General features: G+C 44.9%; 1 protein-coding gene across 1 annotated transcript in view; it reads left to right on the plus strand.

Moving 5' to 3' along the window:
* The window catches only part of LOC311230367 (DNA polymerase III PolC-type-like), a 30791-nt gene extending 15973 nt beyond the window's left edge, over nucleotides 1–14818 (plus strand). The window contains exon 2 of the mRNA XM_084316636.1: nucleotides 12847–14818. Within this exon, the coding sequence (XP_084172762.1) occupies nucleotides 12847–13382 (536 nt within the window). The 3' untranslated portion in view covers nucleotides 13383–14818. The remainder of the gene's footprint in view (nucleotides 1–12846) is intronic.
* The last annotated feature ends 700 nt before the right edge of the window (nucleotides 14819–15518 follow it).

The raw sequence follows: 15518 nt of genomic DNA on the forward strand, positions 1-15518 counted from the left end.
ACATCCCATGACCTGGGTGGGTTGTCGACGGATTCTCGTTCATGTCTGGGGGATGATGACGGGATGGATCTGAACATATGTAGTGGGGTCTCACGCCCTTGGGGTGGGCCACCAGGCGCGGTTCGTCCGAACGTCTGGGTGGCGCCTTCTTTTCATGTTAAGATCAACGCGCATATCTGCCCTTCTCCTGGAGTAGGCATGTCGGCGTGGTTAGGGCACGGGACTGGTTCTGGTCACGCTGGTCCAGATCAGTTGAACCCGTTGTCCGCCGGGGATGCAGATCTGCTGTTCTGGTACCCTGAGGGACTTGGGCTTTTTTCAGGGGGAAAAATGCCAGGTCGGTCTGGGTGTCACAGGGTTAAGCGCTATGGAGACCCTGGTTGGGTATGTTTTTACTCAGCACTGTCGTCATGGCTTACAGCCATGCCATTCTGTACGCGCTCGATCTCGTCGGATCTCGGCCGCTACGCAGGTTGGTCCTGGTTAGTACTTGGTTGGGAGACCGCCGGGGAATACCAGGTACGGTGTGCTTAGGGGCTGGTTCTCCATTATTTTTCGCTCCTCTCTCACGCATGGCGAAGAGGGGCCTGTGGGGGTGGTTTTTTGACCTCCTCTGGTGACCCTGTGCTTCCCGTACCGCCAGGCCCGGTCCGAAGTGATGTTTGCGACCCGTAGGCCTGGGTTAACCCTTTTTGGAAACTGAAACACTTGTACTGCGGTATAGCCGGTGTATACCCGCAGGTGTGTTTTGGAGTTTTTTCTTGAGGGGTTATAGGAACAACCACCGCATTGGGTAACACCGAGGTGGTTGATTCCCTGGTGTGTTGGAGCAGTGTCAACTCCCGGGTTCACCGTTTGAGGGTGCCCCTGCACGTTCATGACGTCTGCCAATCGTGTCAGCCTTCTCTGCCTCGACCCCTCTGGGTGGGGGTTGTTGAATGGAGGCTTGGTCATGCAACACCGCCAGCTTACGCTCCTTCCGCCGGGGCGGCTGTGTTCAGCTGTCCCCTCTGGCGCCTGTCTCGTCCGCAGTCTCCAGGCTAGGGTTAACAGCCTGTTGCCTGGTTTTTCCCCGGTGCGCTGCCTGCTTCCGTTGGTTAACCTTTTTTGTGTGCTTACGGCCATGCTGACTGCCTATTCTGCAGGGTCAGTGTGCCAGGCGGTGTACTATTGGGGGGACGGGGCCCGCTCGGCTTACGGCCATACCGACCTGAACACGCCCGATCTCGTCCGATCTCGGAAGCTGGGCAGGTTCTGGCCTGGTTGGTTCCGCCTGGGAATACCAGGTGCAGTAACTGAGGGGCCTTTGTCCGAATACGCTGGCGATGTGGGGGGCGGGGCACTACGTGCCCACCTGGTGGGGTCTTGATGCTGGCATCATGGACTTCTCCGGGCCCCCATTCTAGGGAGTCCAGTCCTTTTGGTGGGTCTGGGTCTTCCTTCGTGCTCCGCTGCTACGGCCTTGCCACGGGGTTGGGTTTGCCCTTGACCCCGTGATTCTGGGGGCAGTAACGAGGTTGTTCCTCCGTTCGTTCCCGGGTGGCATGCGGGTTGTGCGTGTGTGTAGTCGTGGGGTCAAGCCACGGTCTGCTCACCCTGTGCGTTGAGTTGCTTGAGTGCCTCTTCGCACGGTCGGGTCCGTCGCCCTCCCGTGACGTCCCTAATAGGGGGGCTACCCTCCATTAGGGGGGGTCGGGGGGGCTCGGCCCTCCCTGTTCTGATGGTTTTGGGGGGCTGTCAGCGGGGTGTATTTGTCAGCCAAGTGGCTCCGCTTGGCCTCCCTTGTGCAGTAGCGATGCCAAGCTAAGCCACTAACGATACAGAACGTTAGGTTATGACTATAACCAAGTTCTGTTAGTTAGGGGCGATGCTTGGCATCGGACGGCCGCTGCAGCCCTTGTCCTCACCTTGTGGTGAAAGCTTGGGAAGGAGGAGAGCAGGTGACCACACACCTGCTTATGAAGGTAAGCTGATGAGGGGTGTGGACGGGATGGGTATCGTTAGGATTTTATCGATACTACTACTCTTATCGATACTGCTTAACGGTTCGGTACTTTATCGATACTCTTATCGGTTCTTTTTGGTTCTTTTTTTGCAAGAAAAAAAGACAATTAATTAAGAACAGAATCAACATTGCTTTATTATTTATAAATACAACTTTATAAATAAGTATTATAAATAAATATAATTTCTTCAGCAACAGCAATGTTCTTTTATATAACTTTATAAATAAATATAATAAATTAATATAATTTCTTCAGCAACAGCAGCAACAATGTTTTAAATGTGTCTGACTCTGAATTATAGACTTTTTATAATAAACAACAAATGCTAACAGAACTGTGACACTCGTTCACCCTATCCTCTGTCATCCTTCCTCTAGCTGCTAGGGAGAAAGGACTTTGGGTGGTGGAGGGAGGTAGAGGGAGGATGACGTGTGGTGGCCCTGGGCTCACTGGCCTGGGACATAGTGGCTGACGCCTCAGCTTGACGATCTATAAAAAGTTTAGATTGTAGTATTTGTAGCTAAACAATTGTTTTGTTTATTAGCCTATTTGTAATAATTCGTTATTAGCCTAGGCAACTCCGTATCTTGGCTTACGGTTACGGCTGCAGTGGATGCAGATGGAACACTGCGCGCAAGGCAGTCGAATACGCGCATTTCTGCACACTAATATCATGTTTTGCCAACAGATGTTTTGATAAATTGATTTGCTCGTATTGCCACCCTTACTGGCAAATGTTTTGTTGCACTTGTGGCAACGTGCATTGTCGGCATTGACCCTTGTAAAGTATATCCATACTTTAGAACGCTTCGCTCTATCCGCCATGATCACGACTCAGTGCATGCAGAGCTGCTGTCTGTGTGCAGAGCGCTATAGCACGGGGCGTCGGGGACACTTTCATTAAGGAGTACCCGTATGTAGGACCCGTATGTCTATGTGTAGCACTAGCGAGCGACTCGCGAGGAGACTCGCTGGCTGCGGCTCGCTTCTCGTGCAGAGACAGAGAGAGGATCGTTCGCAACTTTTAAATAATAATAATAATAATAATTTCTCCAGAGTATCGATAGCAGTACCGAGGACGTCAGAGCTTATAAATACTCCGGTATTTTCTAATATAGTACCGGTTCCCGTTTAAAACCGGGGTCCGGGGGGCATCCCTAGGTGTGGTCAGACTAATACTGGTATTAGAGGTACATTTGTGGTTTATTCAGTACGCGTGCACGTACGCGAGATAGTGCAGTAGCGATGCCAAGCATCGCCCCTAACTAACAGAACTTGGTTATAGTCATAACCTAACGTTTTGATGAGATATGCAAAAAATTTAATCTCACCAAGTCCTCATATTATTTTTACGCACAGTTATTGGCATGTTTGAAGGCTCACGGTGTTCCATTAAGGATACCAATTGTACACCACAGATACCACAAATTCTTCTATGAAAGAGAGACATCGAGAGGTTTTGTTTCAGATTTTTATCATCAATTACTAACGGCCTCGTATGAAACCCTACATCTAGACTCAGTCTGGAGGAGGGATATACCAGACCTGGAGATAGACTTTGACTGGCAAGAAGCCTGGGCAAATGTACGCCTTGCATCAAGGAACCCGGACCATCAACAAATCAATCTTAACTATATTCACAGGACATACTTAACTCCTATAAGACTGAACAAAATGGGTCTTAAACAAGACTCCAAATGCTCCTTATGTACAAATGGGGATGAAGGGACATTTATGCACATGTACTGGGACTGCCCACCAGTTAAGATATTTTGGAAAGAAGTGACCCAGCAATTGTCAAATCTCTTAACTCTGGATATACCTGTACACCCCTCTGTATTACTGCTGAATGATGTCTTTGAGCATGCAGTACCTCCACAGCTAAAGAGATTGGTTTTATCCGGTATCACAGTGGCTAAAAAGCTGATAGCATCACGATGGTTTCAACCGGAAAAAATGTGCCGTAAGGTCTGGATTCTTACATATCTCGATGTGATTTATCAAGAAATATCAACAGCTAGAATTTTGGGTCTCAATGAATCCAAAATGGCAATGTGGTTAGAAGTGGTGGAGAGAATAAAAGCCAGCATATAATGGTAGTGTCTGGTTAGGAACAAATTATAATGGTTGGATTATCCAATGGGGGGTCCGGGAGAGGGGGGTACGAGCTGGAGCATATGTGTATTTGTATATCCTATTGTGTGTTGTCATGTTTGTTTATGTGTTTGTTTAAAAAATAATAAAAAAATAAAATACAAAAAAAAAAATTTAATTTGGGAGCTAGTATCATTTTCACTAGGTTTATCTTTCCCAGGAGGGACATATTCATTTTGGCCCAATTCTGGGTCAGAGCACTAATGTGTTCGATTATAGGGGCAATATTGGCTTGCATCAACTCTTTCAGACCTGGGATCAGCTTTATTCCTAGGTATATCAACCCTGACGGCATCCATCTGTATTGCCACCCCCTTCTGATATCAGGGGGACAACATTTAGAGAGAGGCATTGCTTCTGACTTGCTCCAGTTGATTGTGTACCCAGATATTTCGGAGAAGGACTCGATAACATTTCCAATGATCCCAACTGCTGTTCGGGGATTGCTGGATACCAATAAGATATCGTCCGCATATAAAAATAATTTATGTTCTACCTGCCCCGCTATTATCCCTTTGATGTCCTGATTAGTCCTCAGTGCGATAGCAAGTGGTTCGAGGAAAAGCGCAAACATTTGGGGAGAAAGCGGAGAACCTTGCCTCGTCCCCCGCCCTAGGTTAAAGGGCGAGGATACGATCCCGTTGGTCAATACTGATGCCATCGGATTTGTGTATAACAGTTTTACCCACCCAGTAAACGATGGACCGAACCCGAAGCGCTCTAGCGTGTGAAATAAGAATGCAAATTCCACCTTATCAAAGGCCTTTTCGGCATCCAATGAGAAGGCTACTGTAGGTTCTATATCATTCCTTACCTTCCACATTATGTGTAGGAGTCTGCGGATATTATCAGCTGAGTTTCTCCCCTTCACAAAGCCCACTTGATCTGAATGCACCAAAGTTGGTAGCACATCTTCTATTCTATTTGCAAGTATCTTTGCCAATACTTTTTCTTCCAAATTGCTCAGGGATATAGGTCTATAGCTTCCACAGCATTGAGGGTCTTTGCCCTTTTTCTGTAGTAATGTATTAGTGGCAGATCTCAAGCTAGTGGGCAATCCCCCCTTTATCAGTGAGTCCTCATATACTTTTAATAATCTCGGAGCGATTATATCACTGAATTGTTTGTAGAAATCGGGAGTAAACCCGTCGTCTCCTGGTGCTTTACCCAATTTAAGGCTGTTGATTGCTGCGTGTATTTCTTCTATCGAGACCCCCCCCTCCATTGATTTTACCTGTTGTTTCGATAATGACGGTAATTTGATTTTGTCGAAGAACGCGTCCATTTTTAGCTGATCCACCGCCTTCTGTGGGGTATATAAGTCCTGGTAGAAGCACCTGAAGACATTATTAATTTCCTTTTTGTCCGTAATAATCTTGTCATCTTTATTACGAATCGAGGATATAATATTCTGATTATGCATTTGTTTAACCCGATTCGCTAATATTTTACCCGCTCTCTCCCCTTGTTCATAATATCTTTGGTTGGTCCTAAATAACGCATATTCAGCCTTCTTTTGATATATGTTGTTCAATTCGTATTTGGATTTGCTTAGGTTCCTCCACGTTTCTGGGTCTGGTCTTTGGCTGTGCTGTTTCGAAAGTATTTTAATTTCCTCATCTAACGCTGTCATTTTTTGTTTCTCCGCCCTTTTTAGTATCGCACCGTATTGTATGAGTCGTCCTCTCATGTAAGCTTTACATGTGTCCCACATTATGCCACTATCATCTATTGACCCTTCATTAAGTTCCCAAAATTCCTTAAATATAGTTCTAATGTACGTACACGATCCTTCATCATTTAACATCAGGTTATTGAATCGCCATCTCCGAGATCGTTGCCCTTCTTCCATGGATGTGATCACTAAATCAACCGGAGCATGGTCAGATATTACAATGTTCCCTATCCCAGTACTTGCAACCTGTTCTACCAGTGCGCTAGAGATCAGGAAATAATCTATTCTAGAGTATGAGGAATGTGGGTGAGAGTAAAACGTGTAGTCTCTTTCTTGTGGGTTCATAACCCTCCAAACATCCACTAGACCCAACTCCTCTATCAGAACACCAACCGCCAGTCTCCCTGTGTTGTCAGCGGTTTTGGGTTGGTATGATCTGTCTATCAAGGTGTTTCCAACCAAGTTGAAGTCCCCCCCTATGATTATGTTGCTATTCCCTATTTTCCTGATCACCTCACATACCTCATGGAAAAAGTCTGAGGACGACCCGTTGGGCGCATATATATTAGCTAAAGTAGTCCTCTGTCCCTCTAAATCAGCATCCAGTATAACCCACCTCCCCTCATCATGTGAGAAACTATTGTGTACCTTTAGGTCTAAGTTTTTTCTCACCAATATTGCCACCCCCCTCTTCCTAGAAGAGAACGTGCTATAGTATATTTGTCCCACCCAATCCCTTTTAAGCTTGGCCGACTCCTCCTCATCCAGGTGTGACTCCTGAATTAGTGCAATATCTGCCTTTTTTTGTTTCAAGAACGTCAATATCTTCTTTCTCTTAATGGGATGATGACATCCGTCTATATTCCACGATATTATTTTAATCAGCCCCATATTTCTCGTAATGCATCTCCCCTGTGCAATCCATGACGTAGTTTAGTGCCTGAGACTGTGAAGATATATATACAATAGTATAGCATACAATGAAATAAAAAAGAACATATAAAAACATAAATACACTTCCCCCCCCACATTTACCCAAGCTACGTTCGATATGACCCCAGATAGAACAGTCGTACCGAGGGTGAAATCGATACTCACCCATGCACCTTGGTCCCCCTCGACTAACAGAGGAGTGCATACGGCACGAGGCAGATTGCCCAAAACTGTGCCCCTATTATCTTGTAAACCCTGACGTAACGTATGGCTCACACTGTAATCTATATACAGTGCGATCAATTCAACTGAACTTGACAAAACGGTAACGTTTCCAGCCATTAACATTTGTATATCTTTCAGATATATCTTGGTACATTGTAACTTCTATGACATAGCCACGATGGCCTGTGGTTCATTTCGTTATATTTTTCCTGTATCCATCCGGGATATTTCCCCTCCCATACTTTTATTATATTCTTCTATCCATTGCCCTCTATTTTCATTTCACATTTTTTTTTTTTTTTTTTTTTTTTTTTCTCTTTTCCACTCACTTTTTTTTTTTTTTTTTTTTTTTTTTTTTTCCCCTTTTTGTCTTTTCCTCTATACATATTGAAATTTTTTGATGTTATTTACTCTATGACGATGCCCCCGTGACTTATCTGTATTCATGCGCTTCATGAACTTTATCTCAATTGTCCGCCTCCGACTGTCCCCGTCTGAATCCCTGTAGTTTCTCCCGGTATCCGTGATGACCATTGCCCTGCTGTGTGGGGCGTTCAGTCCCCGTCGTCTGCATGTCGTCCCCCGGTCCCCGTTTTCTTCCCATCGTCTGCCAGGTAGACAGCCGCATTATCTCCTCTCGGTCCGGGTCGGTAGTCGGGTTCACCACGGTGATCTTGAATCCACGCTTTGCCATATCCGCCGTCGCCTCCGCTGCGCTCTGGTACAGGCGGGTGCCATCCTCGTAGAATACCCTCATCTTCGCTGGATACGGTGTCTGGAACTTGAGATTCTTCTCCATTATTCTCTTGGCCTCGGCATATTCTCCTCGCTTCTTCAGTATTTCAGTGGGGAAGTCATGGTCGACATAGAAGCGATCGTTGCCACATGAGACGTTCTTCTTCTGCCAAGTTCGGCGTATTATCTCTTCCTTCATTTTGTAACTCCCAAACTTAACCACGATTGACCGTGGCTTCAGCTGTGGGTTGTTAGGCCTCGGGGCCAGAGCCCGGTGTGCTCTTTCGATACGAAGGTCCATGTCATGAGGCAGACCGAGGGCGTCTTTAAACAAGCCGTCTAGAAATCCATGCATGTCTTTCCCCTCTTTTTCCTCCGGGATACCATACACCCGCAGGTTCTCTCTCCTCTCTCTCCTCTCCTCAGCTTGTGACTGCAACTTGTTCCTGTTTGCGGACGACTCAGCCCTGCTGGTCTCTGACAAGAACAAATTACAGGTTGAAAAAACCCTCAGCTCAGAACTAAGCAAAATCTGCATATGGCTCGCTGATAACAAACTATCATTACACATGGGCAAAACAGAGTCCATTCTCTTCGGTTCAAATAACAAACTCAGCAAGACCGACGGCTTCTCAGTTACAGTGGGTGACAATATTGTCACAAGGAAAGAAGATATTACCTACCTGGGTTCCATCCTAGAGGCAAATCTTTCCTGTGACAAAATGGCATCCAATGTAATAAAAAAAGTCAACCAACGAACTCGTTTCTTGTACCGGATCTCCTCACTGGTAAACAAGAATACCCTGAAGACTCTAGCAGGAGCACTCATTCAAGGGTACTACGACTATGCTTGCACCTCATGGTACCAAAGCACCTCAAAGGCGCTAAAAACAAAATTACAAACATCTCAAAACAAACTGGTCAGACTACTGCTTGACCTTACTCCTAGAACCCACCTCACCCCTGCCCACTTTGACAACCTAGGATGGCTTAGAGTAGACGACAGAGTACAGCAACTTGCAATGGGCCTGGTCTACAAGATACACTACACGACCAAGGTACCCATGTACATGACTAAATACTTCCCAAAGGTCAGTGAATACCACGATCACAACACCAGAGGGAGCTCCACAAATCATGTTAAACCCAGATTCGGCTCAAACAAGGGACTAAACACGTTTCGCAATTATGCCACATCAATGTGGAACGCCCTACCCAAAGCTGTAAAGGAATGTGAATCACTACCCACTTTCAAAAACACTCTCAAAAAACACCTAAGGGAGACTGCAACTCGAAACTGGCCCCTGTAAATGTCCGAACACAACCCCCGCCAATGTACAGTAAATTACCAAGTATGGTCTTGTCAATAATCCAATGTACAGTGTTGTTTGTACAGTTGTACAGTGTCCCCCACCCACCCCTCCTACCCACCCCCCCCCCCCCCACCCACCCAACCACCTCCAATGTACAGTCCCCACCCACCCCTCCTACCCAACCCCCCCCCCCCCCCCCCCCACTCCTACCCACCCCCCCCCCCCCCCAACCACCTCCAATGTACAGTCCCACCCCCACCTACCCAATCCAATGTACAGTTTCTACGCCTAATGTATATACTCTTTTCTTTCTGGACTCTTTTTGTATCACAAATACAGTACTGTAATTGCAAATCTGGTATGTCATAAATGTATAGATGTAGCAGTACTGTCTATCTGTATGTCATGTATGTCATATATGTTACGATGAATTGGAAATGGGGGACCCTGGTGTAAACAAGACGAAAGTCTTTCTCTGGTCTGCATCCCCTTAACAATTGTATGTATTGAGCTGTACTGCACTGTACCCATTCTGCAATCTGTTAATAAAGTTTTCATTCATTCATTCATTCATTCATTCACTCGTTCTGCCCTCTTGGTCGAGCAGTTTAGCCTCCACGTCGGCCTGCCTCTGCATTAGCTTTTTTATTAGAGCCGTCGCCGCACCAAGCACGTTTTCATTTTCTCCGATTCTCCCCTCAGTTTCATCGAGCCTGTCGTTCATTTTGTTCATGTCATTTCTTATCTCCCGAAATTGACGCTCATTGTCTTTTCTGAAGTCTTTGAGCTCGTTGTATATGTTCAACAGCGTGGCTTCTTGTTCACAGTCATCGTCGCCATCTTTTCCTCCCGTTACTTCGTCATTCTCTGCCATTCCGTCGTCCTTTCCAGTTGTAATCGTGGTCGCCCTACGTCTCGTGATAGCCCCTTCTGTCATCCCTATTAAATATATACCCTGGTGTTTTTACTAAATGTTTCTCGGGGCTACATCATTTTGCTGTCGGGGAGCTCGCGAGTTAAGCAGCCATGTTCTTCCGCGGTCAGACCGGAAGTCATGCTGCATTCATTCTGAGAGAAAGATCTATTATTCCAAATGCTATTTATAGGGTTTTGACCATAATTACACTACTGTTGCTATTTCACAATGAACTATAATGAATTACGGTTCATACAGAACATGCCAGTGTTGAAACTAATGCACAGAAGCTCATTTCCTTGTTGTAATAATATATTCTACCAACGGGCGCCAGGTACGCATGGTCCGAGCTGTGCGTAAATATAAGCACGAAGTCAAGTTCAAGTTGAAATTGATGAATCCCACACTCTGCTTAGAAATGGTCGTACGCACAGCTTAAGCACATATCTGTGCGTAAATCACGTTGATGAATGAGGGCCCTGGGTTCTATCCTAGAGGCAAATCTTTCCTGTGACAAAATAGCATCCAATGTAATAAAAAAAAAGTCAACCAACAAACAAGATTCTTGTACCGGATCTCATCTCTGGTAAACAAGAATACCCTGAAGAATCTAACAGGAGCACTCATTCAAGGGTACTACGACCATGCCTGCACCTCCTGGTACCAAAGCACCTCAAAGGCACTAAAAACAAGACTACAAACATCACAAAACAAACTGGTCAGACTACTGCTTAACCTCACTCCTAAAACCCACCTCACCCCTGCCCACTTTGACAACCTAGGATGGCTTAGAGTAGAAGACAGAGTACAGCAACTTGCAATGGGCCTGGTCTACAAGATACACTACACCACTAAGGTACCCATGTACATGTCAAAATACTTCCCAAAGGTCAGTGAATACCACCACCACAACACCAGAGGGAGCTCCACAAATCATGTTAAACCCAGATTCGTCTCAAACAAGGGACTAAACACGTTTAGCAAATATGCCACATCAATGTGGAACGCCCTACCCACAGCTGTAAAGGAATGTGAATCACTACCCATCTTCAAAACCGCTCTCAAAGAGCACCTACGGGAGGCTGCAATTCGAAACTGGCCCCTGTAAATATCCAAACCCAACCCCCTCCAATGTACAGTTCCCCCCCACCACACCTACCCAACCCCCTCCAATGTACAGTCCCCCCCCCACCTACTCAACCCCCTCCCCACCCCACCTACCCAACATCCTCCAATGTACAGTTTCTTCCCCCTCAAATGTATATACTCTCAAATGTATATAATGTATATACTCTCTTTTTAGAAACTGTCTATTAATCAGAGTTTCCAACGCCAGGTTCTATATGACAGGCGTTGTACTCTTAAACAGTACTGTATATTTGTAGATCTGGTATGTCATCATAAATGTCTGGATGTAACAGTACTGTCTATCTGTATGTCATGTATGTCATACATGTTATGATGAATTGGAAATGGGGGACCCTGATGTAAACAAGACGAAAGTCTTTCTCTGGTCTGCATCCCCTTAACAATTGTGTGTATTGAGCCGTACTGTACCCATTCTGCAATCTGTTAATAAAATGTTCAATCAATTCAATCAATCAATCAATTGCATTTTACAACTCTATTTCATTTCTCTCAGTCAAGGATATCACAACATTTTTCACTTGTAATTAATGGCAACACCTAGGAAGTAATGGTTTATTTTGACTTAATTCTTCATTCAAAGTCAATGGATACAGTGAGTAAGCTACAGCCTTATTATAAAAATGTGTTAAAAAATTAAGTAGTCTAATAACTATGAATGAATGAATGACCTTTATTTATATAGCACCCTTCACAGCACGAATGCACAGGGTGCTTTACACTACAGCTAACATAAAAAACAAAAATCAGAAATAAATGACAACAACAAGAGACAGCAGTTAAAAACAGTGAACCAAATAAAATAAAATAATAGAATAAAAAGAATTTAAATAAAATCATCAGTCAATAACTAAAAACTATAGGAACAGTGAGGACAAAGGGTGCCTATATATGACCAATAGCCTGTTGAACATAATGTGTTTTTAGCTGTTTTTAAAAGAGTTTTCTGAGGGGGCATTCCAGAGCCTTGGTGCCGTCACCTCGAAGGCTCGATCACCCCTTGTTTTGAGCCTGGACCTGGGGACCACCAGGAGGTGCTGATCGGCAGATCTGAGTGAGAGGGTGTTGGTGTAGTTGGATGAGTTCAGTGATGTAAATAGGGTTCTGACCATGGAGTGCTCTGAAAGTAAAAGTGAGGACTTTGAAGTGAATTCTATAGTGTACCGGGAGCCATGATTTTCTTTTACTTTGTGAGTAGCCTGGCTGCAGCATTTTGGACCATTTGCAGTTTGTCTGTGGATGATTTAGTGAGACCGGTGAAAAGTGAGTTGCAGTAGTCAAGCCTAAAGGAAATAAAAGCATGCACGGACAGTTCTAATTCAGAGTGAGATATGATGGAGCGGAGTTTTGCAATATTTCGAAGGTGAAAAAGGCAGGTGCGTGTGAGTGTTTTGGCATGTTTGTCTAGGTTCATGGCCTGGTCGAAAACAACACCCAGGTTTCTCAGATGGGGGCGTATGTTGTCTTTGAGGGACCCCAAGTGGGATGAAATAACCTTTACTAAATTGAGAGGGCGGAAAAGCAAAAAATATATTCTTGCAAATCTATACACAATGTTATGAAGTCATAACCAGTCATTTGTAAAATACAAACACTTGCAAAACTTGGGTGAAAATTCCATTTAATTGCAGGTTTTGAATGTGCATTTCATTGTTTACTTTGCTAGAAATATACATACTTCCATAATGTTTCTTGCACATCATCGTCTCTCTTTGACCCCACAACCTGTCCACCCCACCCCAGATACCTCGGCATGTGACATCATCCAGTTGGCTGCCTTCAACAGAGAGAAGGACTTTAACGTCTACATCCTCCCCCGCTGCCCCATCAGCCCTGAGGCTGCCAGGATCACGGGCTTCACCGTTGCCGGCAGCCGCCTGCTGCTCCACGGCCGGACCGTGGACACCGTGGCCGTCCGCCGCGCTCTCGGCGACTTCATCTCCTTCCTGCACCTCTTCAACCGCCCCACGCTGGCGGCGCACAACGCCAAGCGCTTCGATGCCCCCGTGCTGGCCAGGGTGCTGCAGGAGTGCGGCCTCACGCGGGCCTTCCAAGAGGCAACGTCCGGATTCCTGGACACTTTCCTGCTCAGCAAGCAGCTCTTCCAACTTCCTCGCTACTCCCAGGAGTATCTGGTCGACCACTTCCTAGGCAGATCCTACGACGCCCACAATGCCCTGGAGGATGCCAAGGCCCTGGCGGAGCTGTACGGGACGTGGAGGCCCAGCAACCTGCAGGTGCAGAAGTGCACATTCCCGTTGCCCATGATCGTCTTCTAGCCTTACGCTGGAGAGAGGGATTATTATCAGTAATTGGGATTGTTACAGTCATCTGAATGAATGACCTTTTAAGCATCATATTCTTCATGTCCCCCCCCCACTATTTGGTTCAATTCAACACCTGTGACTTAAGTTATACTTAGTGTTAAAAGTTGTACTTAATTAACATGTACTGAAATATATTGGAAATTATTTAAAAAAAATGTTTTAAAGAAAATACTTATAGTATATAAATGACTATCATGGTAAACATGTGCTTTGGATTAGTACATTAAATCACCTAGTAAGTGCATTGAGAGTATACTCGGAAAAGTATGGATAGATATATACTTTTAACACACTTTATATAACAAAAATATATTTTCAGTATGGAAGGAGAAATACTAATATTTGTCTTGTAACCTTTCACTTTATTGCCTTGCATGCATTTGAGTATTTTATTACTTGGGTGTGACAGTGGTCTTCAATCAGGGAGCAACCTGTCCTCCCTGGTCAAGCCTTATGTCAAGAACCTAGGTGTCATTTTTGATCCACAATTTAAATTTGACAGACAAGTGAACTCAGTGGTAAAGGCATGTTTTTTCCAACTATGCACCATTGCCAAACTCAAAGCCCTTCTCTCCCCTGCCGACCTTCAGAGAGTCATCCACGCCTTCATTTCATCTAGATTAGACTACTGCAACTGCCTCTATATAGGCATTAACCAGTCTTCCCTGTCCCGCTTACAACTGGTACAAAACGCTGCTGCCAGACTGTTGACCGGAACCTGCAAGAGAGACCACATCACCCCTGTCCTTGCCTCCCTTCATTGGCTCCCAGTACGCTACAGGATAGATTTTAAGGTTCTCCTATTTGTTTTTAAAGCCCTTAATGGTCACCCCCCCTCCTACATCTCAGACCTCCTATCCCCCTACTCCAACACCAGGTCCCTCAGGTCAGCCGATCAGAGGCTCCTGACAGTCCGGAGGTCTAACCTCAAGCTCAGGGGGGGCCGTGCCTTTGCTATCGCAGCCCCTGAACTGTGGAACAGCATCCCCACCTCCATTAGGCTCGCCCCCTCGATAGATGCCTTCAAATCGAGGCTCAAAACCCACTTCTACCTACTAGCCTTTCCCGTTCACTGACTCATGCCCTGTTTTCCTATGTGTTTGCCTGTGTGCCCTCCCATAAAACGGAGTGTGATTCTTGTCATTATGTATCTATGTGTACCTACCCTCTGTACAGCACTTTGGTTGACACGCGTCATGTGAAATGTGCTATATAAATAAATCTGATTGATTGATTGAGTACTGCCAAACAATATTTATGCGAGTTCAGAACTTCTATCAATGCTAAAATATAAACCTGATTTGTGTGTAAGAGGTCACACAAACTATGGCCTCATAAAGTCCCATTAATTTCCCCTTTAATCTAAACACTGGTTACACTAGCAAGGCAGGGGCGTTTTTAGGGTTAGAAAACATTGGGGGCTTCAGCCCAGGGGGGTGGAGGGGGGTTTCCCCCCCCCCCTTTTTTTTTTTTTTTATTTTTTTTAAACACAGTAATACGCAATTTTAGAGTAATTAGAGATGAATACTGAAGAACTAGAATCATTAGAGGTTCTCAAAGTGAGGTCCATGTCCATGAGAGGGATCTGGGCAGTCCCCATAGAAAATTCAAAGTTAACAGGACCAAATCATCAGTTTCTTATTTATTTATTTAACCTTTATTTAGCCAGATAAAACATTGATCTGGTCCAAGAGGCCCCAACAGGAGTACAAATATACATATATACACATATATATATATACATATACTGTACATACATACACACATATACACCAATAACAAAATAAAAACAGTTAAGAATCATACACATAAGCAAATAAACAAACAAACATATGCACAGCCTATGTACAAAAGAAATAAACAGTTAATCTCTAGTCTTTACAGTTTTCTTCAATTGCATAAACACTCAAATCAAAAGTATTACACAATTATCAAAACATTACACTCAAGGAGCAAAACATAGGCCCAGATTTGCACCTCTATAAGCACAATGTCAGCCTCACACTTTTTGCAAAACAATACACAGAGCAAAAAAGTATCTTGCCAGATCCAGCTAGGCAAAGAGATAATGTCTAGTATTTTCTGTAC

Source organism: Notolepis coatsorum, assembly GCF_963971535.1.
Source record: "Notolepis coatsorum genome assembly, chromosome: 6".
NCBI lineage: Eukaryota > Metazoa > Chordata > Actinopteri > Aulopiformes > Paralepididae > Notolepis > Notolepis coatsorum.